Here is a 14,337-nt window from a genome sequence, read left to right as displayed (position 1 = left end):
CACTCTTTCAATGTTTCTTACAATGCATCTCATCTTCACCCTTAGATCTTACTTTTGGGGGTTCTCAAGGTTCTGTCCCACAGCCCTTATTCATCTCTTTGTATTTTTCCTCCCTTGGGCAGAAAATCAGTTCACATGTTTTCTAATACCACAACACTCCAACTAATCACTCCTCTCTCAGCCCAGAACTCTTAACTTTGTTTTTTCTCTGTAGAAAAGGCCTTCTCAGGCCGAGTCTATGATGTCCCAGTAATATCTATTACAGTTAATGACTGCACTATTTTCCTTTCCTCTAGGCCTGGTGCCTTGGGGTTATCTTGCCTGGTCCTACATTGTTTATATTAATAAAATTACTAAATCATGTTACTGTCACCTAAGGAATATTTTAGAAATAAGACTGTTTAAGACACATTTTGCAATAAAAATTTCATTCACTCACTCATCATCACACATATTTGCTGCTGTGACAATTAGTCTTCCCTGGCAGAGACTGTAACCTCGCCTGTTCATAATAAAGCTGCTGCCAGTCTCCTAAATTCCACCAACCAATCTTCCTCTGCTAAACTACCCTACTGTATAATTTAGAATCAGGGCTGGATTCCTCTGGTGGGTGCCGCTAGGCCCGATCAGGATGGTCGTGCGGTCCTAGCGCTCACCCACACTTCCCCCTACTGGAGCGAGTATGTGCACACCCGCGAATAAGTGTCGGCGAAGGCTGCCATTGAACAGGGATGCACAGGTCCCCATAATGTGGCTGGGTGGCATGCCGCCCCTATTTTTTTGCCATCCTAGGCCTGGGCCTATGTGGCCTCGCCACAAATCCGGGCCTGTTTAGAATAAAATTCTAAACCGTACCTTGACGTTCAAAGCAATTCCTATCTCTGGTCTAACCTTATCTCCACGTATTCACCAAACAGCTCATTATGCTCTTCCTACACTTGACACCTTCATCCATTTACCGTTTGTATTTACATATTCAAGTTGTATATTTGTATATCTGGTGTTCCCTCCCACTTTCCATCTGACATTCTTCTAATCTCTTTATGAACCAATCACTAATTTGTCCGCAATAATAAACTTTTATCAGAATATTCACTATGAGGAACATTCCTATATTGTGACCATACCCCACAGGTTATATTTATAACCAGTTAGTGTTTTTATTTTGTACTTTTAACAATGATATAGCATAAAAAATATTAAGTTTCTATTATTTGAGACCTGTAAAGGTGCCATGTTATTATGATGGACATCATTTTCATTTTGTTTGCATTTACACAGTGCAAGTCAAAAATCAGCGTTAATTTATGCTATTTGCTTGCCCTCCAGATCCTGTATGAACACTGACCTGACTAAATCTAAAAACCTAAATATGGAACCAGGGATCTCTAACCAGACTTCATTTCTTTCCTACACTGAGTTTACACTCTTGGGTTTCCCTGGGATATCTGGATGGAGGTCTCTCCTGGCAATCCCATTCTTTTTCATGTATTTAGTTATCTTGACTGGGAATTCTCTCATCATCAACCAAGTCTCCATTCATAAAAAATTCCATTCTCCCATGTATGTGCTCATCTCTATGATCTTTGCCATTCACATTGCCATTTCTACTGCCATATTGCCAAATTTCCTCCTAGACTTGTTATTTCATCTCAACCAAGTTTCCCTGACCGGCTGTCTTCTGCAGATGTTTTTCATCTACTTCATGTCAGTATGTGAGTCTGGTGTGATCCTAATAATGTCCTTAGACAGATACGTAGCAATCTGTAGGCCACTGCATTATCATAATATTATGACAAAGAGGCTACTGGTCTGGCTCATGGTCATTGTAATAATTCGGAACTTCCTCCTTATTTGCCCACTGGTTGTATTTATCTCTATGGTCCAGTTCTGCAAGTCAGACATCATCCTGAACTTTGCATGTGAAAACATGGCACTACTTAGTCTTGGATGTGGAGACACCACCAGACCACAGATTGCTGGGTTGATAGTGCGTATCACTGTCACTGTATTTGATGTTAGTCTACTCTTGATTTCCTATTCAAACATACTCTACACAGTCATGAAAAATGTTTCCAGGAAATCAAGATACAAAGCTCTTAACACCTGTGGGACACACTTACTGGTGGCATTGTTAGTCTACCTGTGTGCTCTTACATCTTCTATTGTGCAGAGAATGGACACAACCATTTCAACAGATGTTAAGAATCTATTCACTGCCCTATACCTACTTATCCCAGCTACCCTAAACCCATTTATATATGGATTAAGAGTGTCAGAGATCAGAAAGAGTCTGGTAGAATATTGGCAAGCAAAAAAGAACAATTTCTACCCATCATGAGACCCCACAATGATGGTTAGATTAAGATTTAATTCCATTTTTTTATAAAGCAGAATATCTAAACTATGAAACAATGGTTAGGAATTCTGGATGATTAACGTCTAACAACATTGGGAAATTATTAAAGATGCACCAAATCCAGGATTTCGCAAGATTTGGATTTGGCCAAATCCAAGTGCCTAGCCAAACCAAATCCTTAAAATTATCTGACTTTTTTGGATTTGGTTCAGGAATCTTTCATGAAGGATTCGGGATTCAGTGCAGCAATTATTCTTGAAGCAAGTATTAAACTCTGATATGGTTGATCACTGGATAAACTTGGCCCTTATGATATTGAGGAAACAAAAGATGTATTGTTCGTACTAAAGATTTGAGCCTTGGGAAAGTATCGGAACCATGTAGTAATAAAAATATGTCCATCTTACTACAAATTGTGTCCTAGAATTTGTTTCAGTGCAGAAGTACTGAGGTATTGAAGGTTATATAGGTACCTCCAGCTGTTTTTCTAAAATTGTTTGGGAGAGGTGCAGGTCACATGTGGATCCACTGGGTCTTCCTGGATAATCTTTCCTGAACCTAAAGCTCATAGCTTCCAGTTATGTGTTTCAAACTCAATATCTATTCTCTGTAATGTTTATAATGAGCAGAATCAACCCACAAGAGAATTCACTTCAGTTTTATCAGGTAACTGGTCACTTAAGTGTCCAGGTAACAGTTCTTCAGTTTCTTGGGTGGGTCTATAACCATCCCATAGTTTCCATTTAGTTTGCTTTTCTTAGTTCCTTAGTACCTCCCGCTTTAATGTTGTGTTTTGTTCCAATTTACAATATTCTTTTTTTACAGAATCCCTTGGTACCCACCATGTAGACAATAACCAACACAACTGGAATGTTAACACACATGAAAAGCGTTCGCTTTCTAACAGAGTCTGAATTGGGTTCTTTGGGCTCTCTCCGTCCTGATATTGGCTTCCCATCCAATGCTTCAAAGTTACCTGTTCATGCTTCTGTTGAACTTTCTGATCTATAGAATCTGAGCATGTCCTGCACAACTGCAACAGCACCGAACATGTTAATGGGATTTGTGTGTTGGCTAGATCATATCTACCCTGGTTCCTGCCTGTTTCGGATGTTCTTTATATACACAGCTGTCCTACTTGAGGCCACAATGTTGATGTTCATAGCCTTAGACAGGTATATGGCCATCAACATTTCCTTGAGGTATAATACTCTAATGAAGAACTATTTGATTGTCCAACTTTTCCTCATTGGTTTAGTTCAGAGTAGCCTTTTCTCCTCTCCAATGATGATTGTGGCTTTCCAAGTCCAGTTCTTCAGATCCAACATCATCTGGGATTAACTTGTGAGAACATGGTGCTCTTGAATCTTGGCTGTGGAGACATCTGTAAAATACAAGTGGTGAGACTGATGGTGAGGATCCTAGACATCAGTATTCTCTATAGACGATGATGATCAATAGAGGAAAAGCCTTGCACAACACCCAGCACACAAGCTTTATAGTGGTCACATTGAACTGAATTATAGAGGATGCCATTTTCAAATAATGTTCAGAATATTCTTGAGACATTATGGGGCAGATTTATCAAGGGTCGAAGTGAATTCGAGGGAATTTTCGAAGTTAAAAAATTCGAAATTCAAAGTAATTTTTTGAATACTTTGACCATCGAATAGGATACTACGACTTCGAATTTACTTTGACTTCGATTCGAAGTAAAAAGCGTTCAACTATTCGACCATTCGATAATCGAAGTACTGTCTCTTTAAATAAACTTCGACTTCAATACTTCGCCAACTTAAACCTGCCGAAGTGCTATGTTAGCCTATGGGGACCTTCCAGAGCAATGTTCTAAGTTTTTTATATTCGAAGGAAAATCGTACGATAGTATGTTAAAATAGTTAGAATCATACGATTTGAAGAACGATCGGAGTACGGTCGTATGATCATACTACGATCAGAATACGATCGCACAATGAATAAAGTCCTCCGACTTCGAATTTTAATGTATTTTCCACTTCGAAATTCGACCCTTGATAAATCTGCCCCTATATGTTCATCATATGTTCATTCTGTTATCCAGAATGCTTGGGATCTATAGTTTTCCCGATAAGGGGTCTTTCTGTAATTTGGATCTTCATACCTTAAGTCTACTAGAAAATCATGTAAACGTTAAATAAACCCAATAGGCTGGTTCCGCTTCCAATAAGGATTAATTATATCTTAGTTGGGATAGTTAGTTATCGTTTTATTATTATAAAGAATAATGAAAACAATATTAATATTAGTTTGAATAATCTGATTGAAAGGGATTCTATGGGAGAATCCAGCTTTCTGGATAACAGGTTTCAGGATAAATTATGCTATACCTATATCACCATTAATAAAAATGTAAAATTGTGGTATGTGGGTGGAATTATATAACAAAAATTAAGATTTCAGGGATGGTGATGCATGGGATAAAATCCCACATAAGGAGGAAAATACAGCTTTTATATTTTTTTTACCCACTTTCAAACTGTTTTTTTTCCCAATATTTATTTTTTCACACAATTCTAAATAGACTCTAAAGGGCTCATTTATCAATGTTCAAGTTTATGTTTTTAACATGATTCAAATTTTTTTTTGTTTAGCTAAAACTCATGAATAGTGATGGATGAATTTAACCCCTTTCACTTCACCAAAAATGTGTGAAATGGCTAAGATCCACTGAAATGCATTGAAGTCTACAGGCAACAAAAATTTTTGGACAAGCAACAGTTTTTTTCTTCCATTAGAGTCTTTTGGCATAATTTTTGTGGTGAAACTTGTTAAAAAAATTCTCTCATCACTACTCATGAACTCAAATTATACCTTCAAAAAAAGTATTAATTAAGCTGAAAAACTTGAATGTGCGAGGCCCATTTGTCAACATTCTGATTTTAGTGGTTTTAGAGGTATTTGAAACCACAAATTAGTAGCGAAAAAATATCTGCAAGCCTCTAAAAGTCTGAATGACTGAAATAGGCCAATAGGATCAGAGCAGCTCCCATCAGTGTCAGACTGGGACACCAGGGTCCCACCAAAAACCTTAGACCAGGGCCCACTATCAGTACTATTTTCTTCCTCTCCTCACTCAACCTCTAATCTCCTGGTCTCTTTTCTTTACATACTATAATCTATTATTCCATCTATTTGGTCTCTTTGTTCTCATAGAAATAGGGAATGGCCATGAAATAGGCCAAATATTTAGAAGCAGGAGGGCACACTGGGAGTTTTCTTGGCATCCTCAGAGGGCCAGTCGGACAATTTCTCCCATTGACTTTTATGGGACCTTGACTACTTTTACTTGGTAAAGTTTTATATTAGAGTTTTTTTTCCTGTTTTTTTCTCTCAATAAATCTTATTAGTCTTTTATAGAAATATATTTTTTTGGGGAAAAAACAAGATTCATGAAAATAAAAATTTTAATATTAGTAAATCTGCCCTTTAAACTTTGGAATTAAATTTTTAATTTTGGAATTTTTAATTTGGTAACCAAAGTTTTTTTTGAATTTGTAGACTTTTGTGTGTTGGATTTTTTTCAACATTTTATTAATTCTAGCTTTTTATTCAGATTTTTTTAATAAATCAGTTAATGGTCATGTTTTTTTAAATTGTGAGTTTATTCAAAGTAGAAAAAATGTCTAAAATTAGACAAATCAGAATTTTAAAGGGATTCTGTAAGAAATTTTTCTGGGGTTGTTTTTATTTCTAAATGACACTGTTTACACTGCAAATAATTCACTCTACAATATAAAATTCCTGAACCAACAAGTGTATTTAGTTGTAATATTGGTGTGTAGGTCATTTTGCCTGGTCATGTGATTTCAGAAAGAGCCAGCACTTTAGGATGGAACTGCTTTCTGGCAGGCTGTTAGTGACATAATAACATAGTAAGTAAGGTTGAAAAAAGACACACGTCCATCAAGTTCAACCTTTTAGTTTTTTTTTTTTAATCTGCCTAACTGCCAGTTGATCCAGAGGAAGGCAAAAAAACCCATCTCTCCAATTTGCCTCAGAGGGGGAAAATTCCTTCCTGACTCCAAAATGGCAATGGGACCAGTCCCTGGATCAGCTTGTACTATGAGCTATCTCCCATATCCCTGTATTCCCTCACTTGCTAAACACCATCCAACCCCTTCTTATACCTATCTAATGTATCAGCCTGTACCACTGATTCAGGGAGACAATTCCACATCTTCACAGCTCTCACTGTAACAAACCCCCAATATTTAGGCGGAACCTCTTTTCTTCTAATCGGAATGGGTGACCTTGTGTCAGCTGGAAAGACCTACTGGTAAATAAATCATTATAGAGATTATTATATGATCCCGTTATATATTTATACATAGTTATCATATCTCCCCTTAAGCGCCTCTTCTCCAGCAGGAACATCCCTAATTTGGCCAGTCTTTCCTCATAGCTAAGATTTTCCCTTTACCAGCTTAGTTGCCCTTCTCTGTACCCTCTCTAATACAATAATGTCCTGTTTGAGTGATGGAGACCAAAACTGTATGTTATATTCTAGATGGGGCCTTACAAGTGCTCTATACAGTGGAAGAATGACCCCTCCTCCCGTGACTCTATGCCCTATTTAAAACAGCTCAAGACCTTATTTGCCCTTGATTCTGCTGACTGGCATTGCTTGCTACAGCCAAGTTTATTATCTACAAGGACTCCAAGGTCCTTTTCCATAATGGATTTGCCTAGTGCAGTCCCATTAAGGGTATAAGTGGATATTGTTACATCCCAGGTGCAGGACTTTACATTTATCAACATTGAATCTCATTTGCCACTTAGCTGCCCAGATTGCCAGTTAGTCAAGATCCTGTTGCAAGTGTCACATCCTGGATGGAATTAATTGGGCTGATAGTTTTGTGTCATCTGCAAACACTGATACATTACTTACAACACCCTCCCCTAAGTCATTAATGAACAAGTTAAAAGTGGACCCAATACTGAGCCCTGGGGGACCCCACTAAGAACCTTACTCCAAGTAGAGAATGTCCCATTAACAACCACCCTCTGTACCCGATCCTGTAGCCAGTTTCCTATCCATGTGCAAACGACTTCATTAAGCCCAACAGACCTTCGTTTAAAAAGCAGTCGTTTGTGGGGCACAGTATCAAACACAGTATCAAATCACACAGTAGATGTGATCCAAATAGATCACATCTACTGCCCCCCCCCACTGTCCAGAATCTTACTTACCTCATCATAAAAAGCAATCAACTTTGTCTGACATGACCTATCCTTCATAAAGCCATGCTGATTGCTGCTCATAATGCCATTGACTAGGACACAATTTTGAATGTGATCCCTTAACAAGCCTTCAAATAATTTGCCAACCACAGATGTCAAACTTACTGGCCTATAATTGCCAGGCTGAGATCATATTCCCTTTTTAAATATTGGAATAACATCAGCTTTTCTCCAATCCATAGGCACCATACCAGATAAAAGTTAATCTAAGAAAATCAGGGGCTGGTCTTCTCCTACTCAGTGTAACTGAATGTGTCTCAGTGGGACCTGGATTTTACTACTGAGTGCTGTTCTTAGATCTACCAGGCAGTTTGTTATCTTGTGTTAGGGAGCTGCTATCTGGTTACCTTCCCATTTTTCTGTTGTTGGGGGGTTGCTGGGGGGAAACGGAGGGGTGATATCACTGCAACTTGCAGTACAGCAGTAAAGAGTGACTGAAGTTTATCCGGGCACAAGTCACATGATTGGGGGCACCTGGGAAACTGACAATATGTCTAGCCCCAGGTCAGATTTCAAAATTAAATATAAAAAAATCAGTTGGCTCTTTTAAAAAACAGATTTCAGTGCAGAATTCTGCTGGAGTAGCACTATTAATTGGTGTTTTTAAAAAACACATTTTCCCATGACAGTATCCCTTTAATAACACTCAAAGACTGTAAATAGATACTGCCCCAGGGCTTGCAAACTGTCCTGTAATCTATTTTGTACAAAACTGTCAAATTAATATGAATAAGAAATAGACTTTACCCCTAGGGGCAAAGAGAAGGAGAGCTATATCACCTCTTATCTGGTGCAACACTTTCATGCGAATGGTAAAAAAAAATTTCATGGTAAGAGATGGTGGAAAAATTATGTACTAAGAGGCCCTTTGGTAACCAGGGTCCCACTGTGTGCACCCCAATGTCATGAGGAGCATAATTGGGTTAGAAACTGGGGTGAGTGGCCTGTGTGTTCAGACTGAGTGTGGAAGTGGAACTTATATTCTCTAGAGGGGCCTTGTAACAACTACTGTTGGGGCCCAAGTCTGAGACTGAGAAACACAGGAGCCACTCACACAAGGGTCTGTGCTAATTGTGCTGATTGGGAACATAAATAAGTCACAATATGTATTTCTACATATTCATTCATTATTGAAAACTGTTTCGTTCACTGTTATTTTTCCTCCCAAGACTCATTCCCACTTAATTGGTGTAACTGGTGTAGGACTCACACTCCTAGAGTGGTACTATAACATGAACCAACCTACCTCTATCTACATACCTCTCTCTAGGTTCTCTAGGGAGACCTGCCAAAGAGCCACCAACTTGCCATTTAATATAGTAGCTGTGTATGTGTGTATGTATGTGTATATGTGTGTATGTGTGTATGTGTGTATGTGTATATGTGTGTGCTCCTGTTAGGTAGGTCCCTGTGCTGTGTCTAATTACTCACTGTGTGACTCCCATGTCCCTACTAATAGTGGATATAAATGTCTGTGTATCCACTGGGGCCGCCCTGAGATGAATAAATACAGTCAGGGAGAGAGATCAGTGATCGGGGGAACCTGGGACAGGTAAGTGCTCAGTACAACCCACTATATTCAGCTTCTATGTTATGGTCAGGGGGGCACATTAAAGGTGAACTCCTTACAAATAATGAAACAAATAATGAACATACATTCATCGCACACACAGTTGTTTTATAGTTATTTATGCAACTGCTAAGCCATGTCTGCCATTTGGTGTTCTCTGAACTGCTGGTTCTGACCCTTACAACAATCTTACAGTAGGCAACTCTCCTTCAGCAAAGACTCCAATTCCCCAATTGCCTTGCATGTGCTGTGATTAACAGACCTGGGAAGAAGCATGAAACTTGTGAGAACCGGAGTTTGGGCTGCAGAACAGCTGACTAATGCTACATTACTTCAACTGCAGACAAATAACTGTTACACTTTTTTTATCACAATAAATACAATTTGGCCATTCTTTACTCGCTGAGATTGATCTTGATCTCTCGCCGCTCATTAATCCTGTTAAGCCTCCAAATTTTGCAGCAGGATGGGCGATACGCTGGTTCTGTGCCAGTGCAGGAGAGAGACTGAGCCTGATTGTGTCTATGAGTGTGTTTGTGTGTCTGTATAAGTGTGTGTGTCTGTATGTATGAGTGTGTATGAGTGTGTGTATGAGTGTGTATGTGTCTGTATGAGTGTGTGTGTGTGTCTGTATGAGTGTGTGTGTGTGTCTGTATGAGTGTGTGTGTGTGTCTGTATGTATGAGTGTGTGTGTCTGTATGAGTGTGTGTGTGTCTGTATGAGTGTGTGTGTGTCTGTGTATGAGTGTGTGTGTGAGTGTGTGTGTGTGTGTCTGTATGAGTGTGTTTGTATGTGTGTCTGTGTTGAGTGTGCGTGTGTGCGTGTCTGTGTATGAGTGTGTGTGTGTGTCTGTATGAGTGTACAGTATGTGTGTGTATTAGTGGCCATTATTGTACAATAGGGGGGCTGCTGTAGCTGCTGCACCAAGGGAACTCAATACCAGTTTGACCTAAGCACATTGCTATGTCTGTATATTGAGCAGTGTGAGCTGTGTGTGTGTCAATCACAATACTATATATTATAGTAATCCAATGAGATTAACAATGTTATTAACTGGTATAAATATGTGTATTAAACATCTGCTCTTAGTTCTTAGTTAAAGCAGAGAACCCCAACTGACAAATACATTTATGTGAAATATATATTCAGTTTGGGAATGCAACAATAATCCCAGTTGGCTGCTTCTAGTTTGCTATAAAAATTAAGTGGCATTTTTATATCTGAATAAATATTATTAGGCCTCCCAGTAGCAGCGATGCCCATTGGAATACCAGGCAAAGGCAGGAATAAAGTATAATGTGGCTGCAATCAGATAGGGGTATTGATATTAACTGATTATTATTTCCATCCAGAAGTCTTGATACTACTTCCAATCATGTATTAATGCATGCAGATCTATGAAGATCCATTTTTCATGAAAATGACTGTATTTGTAATGAGGTTAATATGTGTGTGTGTTTCTTTTACAGTATGTTGTTTTTCCTCTGACTAGTATTTATAGTTTATTTCAAGCCAAAGGAAATCCCATTTTGCTCCAATTTACTGAGAATTTCTTTTGAATTTCATCCTAAACTGGCCGTCGAGTGTGGGATTCCTTTGATGCCTACATGTAAAGAAAGAATTAATTTTTATAATGGATATAGGTAGCAATATCCAATGTTATCCAGCAGGTGGCGCTAAGCCCACTTCTGAGCCTGTATAATACAGGGCCTTGCTGGGGCACGTCCTCTTTATAGGGTTGCCGTCTGTCCGGTTTTGACCTGGACATCCCCGTTGTTTGAAGGGCTGCCCAGGTCAAAACTGCCTGCCTGGTTTTCTAAATTAGGAAAACCTGGCAGGATTCCCTATGATTGACACGGTGATCAGCTGATCACCATGTCATAGCCCCTCCCCCACCAACAGCATTGCCTGCCCCTCCACATCATGGATCCAGTCTCCACTGGCTAAAAGGTGGCAAACCTACCTCTTTGGCCTGTAACATCTAAAAAGCAGCATCAGACTGAAGTGGCCAGTCCCTTGGGGAAGGTTGGTACTGTAGGATTAGCAAGCGGATAGTAGTGGCAAGTGAGTTCACTTCAGGAGTGAAAGTTATAGAGGGCTAGTGAGCACGGACAGCCAGTTGTGCCAACAAGGAGTAACAGTTGGGTCTACAGCCCTGTGGTGAGCGTGCACCAGATTTAGGGAAATGAGGGTTCAGGTGTAGGTTATCAGAAAGTCTATGGAGAAGCTTGGGCATTGGATGTGACATCACAGCAGAGAATTGGGGGTAAGTGTTCCTTAGTGATAGGAGACCCCTGTACAGATCATGACTCTCCTGCCAGTGCATCGTACAGGACAAGGGCCCTGGAGGCTTCAGAGGGGAAAACGTTGTGGTGCATGTTTAACTAGTATTGTGTGACAATATCCTTGTTGGCAACCAGAGCCCAGTCTGATCTGCATGTGGTGCCCCCTGCAATAAAGAGTTTGAGTTCATCTCATCTATTGTGGCAGTGGATCCTTTGGGGCAACAAAGACCTGATAGATGTACATCTAATGGCAGGTGCCCACAAGCTACGAGTGGCCCCGTTACATACAGTCACATCTAAAGGTTCAGACTCCAGATAAGAAGTGAAGATAAAATACCTACAGGAGTTTCTATTGTTGAGTTCCTTTGGCCGTATCTATTCCTTTATATTAGCTGTCAACCAGGACAATAGACCCAAGTGCACATGTTTCGTTTGCTACAACTTTTGACTGAATGATCCCCTTGAAATGGCAAACTCCTCATTTTAATTCGCACTGGGGGTGGCAAAGCTCACCGGAAAACCCTGGCAAAAGGACCCCCTGCTCCACTCATACTCCCCCCCCATGCCTACTACTCTGGTCACGCTCTTCCCATCATAAGGTCCAACTACTCAGGTCACATTCTTCCCACCCGAAGGGACCACTGCTCCAGTCACACTCCCCACCCAAGGGCCCACCACTCCAGTTGCATACTCCCCCCACCAAGGATCCACTGCTCCACTCATACTCTTCCCCCCCCCCAAATGCCCACTGCTCTGGTCACACTCTTCCCACCCCAAGGGCCCACCACTCCAGCACGCCACTCTGCCCCCTCAACACATTTTAGGCTTATTAGCTCTCCACCTGCTGTGGTGCCTGGGATGAAGGGGCTCAACAAGACCAGGGCCCATCCATTTTTTTCCTATTGCTGGGGAGGCTAGTCCTCAAATGAGATCTTTGCCCTGGGACTGCTGGTTTCTTAAATCAGTCCTGTTGCAGAAAGTGGGGTTTGAAGTGATAATTATAATTGGGATTGTGTGTGTCCTTAGTAAGGAACAAAGGCGGGATTTTAAAGGGCACATTTATCAACATTCCAATTGAGTATTTGTAAAAGCTTGAATACGCCTGAAAACACAAAAATGTTATTCACTTGATCACATAAAAGTGATAAAACATGAAATCACATTTCAGTTGCTCCAATTTCCCAAACTCCAATTTCAAAAACTAAAGATTGAGAAGTAACTTGAGTGCCAATTTATTTGACTTGTTTTGCACTTTATACATTTTGAAAATTTAGGCTCAAAAACTTGAATTTATGATTTTAATTCCAAAAATGTGATTTTCAGTAAAAGTTGATAAATCTGACACAAGTTGCTATTGTTGGAAATAGTCTAGTATCCCTATATTCACATATATTCACATTCTTTAACTGGTGACAATTCTAGCAGTTTGAGTTATATTTAAGTGAGCCAATCAGAATACATTCCCTTAACATGTATCCAATGAGTTTATAGATGTTACCGTATATACTCGTGTATAAGCCGACCCGTGTATAAGCCAAGGTACCTAATTTTACCTACAAAAACTGGGAAAACTTATTGACTCGCGTATAAGCCTAGACACAACTAAGACCCTTTATGCTACAATCACTACAGCGCAAACTAAATCACTGAAAATTTGTCCCCCCCAGTGGATTTATATTACAGATATTTTTCAGCTGAGACAAAATATATTTTCCACTAGCAATTATACACACATAGACACACATATACTTTACACACACACTCTTCCCACAAAATAATCACACACACATACTATACACACAAACTCCCCACACATATACTATATACACACACAAACTCTCTACCCACACCATCATACACTATATACACTCACCACACAATAATGAAATTGCGGGGAAACGCGAGGGGTGTCCGGCTGCTGCTCGAGCTGTGGACTTCCAGGGGAGTAGACGGGAGGAGGAGGCTGGGTCACTGGGGAAGGAAAGACTCGTCCCCGGATTAGACACAAGGGACTCGGTGTGAGCAAATAACGAGGCGAATTCCCTGGCTGGATCGGCTGATGATTCATCGCTCCTTCCGCCCAATGCCACACTCGATCATCCGCAGCACGAGCTGCTCCCCCGGGGGAGGAATGGGCTGATCGGGCGGGGGAAGGAGCGGACTGTGGATAAAGGGAGAGTCCATGTGTCCGAGGGAGGAAGGTCGGGTAGAGGGAAGACTCCCGGGGAGCGGATTCCCCACAGGTTGGAGGGACTGGCGGTCAGTTATGGTTAGAGGAGCCGCTTGTGCCGGGTTCGCTAATTCCTTATTAGCCCAACACAGACCACCGGCTCACAGCCAGTTCTTCCGCCCTTTGCGCCTGCTCTTTCCGGATCCTGTCCCCTCCCGGTGCTGGGCGGGTGCTACGGACAGAGGGAGCCCCCTGCAGGCAGCGCGGACACGTCGAGCCCCGGGGAGGGAAGTGTCACATTAGGCAGGAGCCCCTCGCGTATACTTACCCGCGTATAAGCCGAGGTCAATTTTTTCAGCACATTTTGGGTGCTGAAAAACTCGGCTTATACACGAGTATATACGGTAACTGGAACACTGTTTGAATGATATACATACACATGTGTCTTAAAGATCAACAATCTCTTTATATTGTGTGTAATAAATCTTCTCTGGTGTCTCACCTACACTCTATAGTGAGACTTTTATATGTTTAGATTGTAAGTTCTTATGAGCAGGGCCCTCTTTACAGCCTGTGTTGGTCAAAAATTGAGAAATCTCTTGGCTCAATCTTAACTACAAAAAGATTTCTGCAGTTTGATATTTTCTGTGTTATGTTCATTTTCTTTTGTTCC

The 14,337-nt window shown here is 40.5% G+C and overlaps 1 protein-coding gene across 1 annotated transcript; it reads left to right on the top strand.

The window, feature by feature from the left end:
* The first annotated feature begins 1,372 nt into the window (after nt 1-1,372).
* Nucleotides 1,373-2,341, top strand: LOC108707593 (olfactory receptor 52A1). The gene has a single exon (XM_018245585.2). It carries the CDS (start codon nt 1,373-1,375, stop codon nt 2,339-2,341), a length of 969 nt encoding a protein of 322 aa, XP_018101074.2.
* Nucleotides 2,342-14,337: the final 11,996 nt, after the last annotated feature.

Source organism: Xenopus laevis, chromosome 2L, assembly GCF_017654675.1.
Source record: "Xenopus laevis strain J_2021 chromosome 2L, Xenopus_laevis_v10.1, whole genome shotgun sequence".
Classification (NCBI taxonomy): domain Eukaryota; kingdom Metazoa; phylum Chordata; class Amphibia; order Anura; family Pipidae; genus Xenopus; species Xenopus laevis.
The sequence above is the reverse complement of the archived record's forward strand: the minus strand, read 5'-3'. Positions and strand labels throughout refer to the sequence as shown.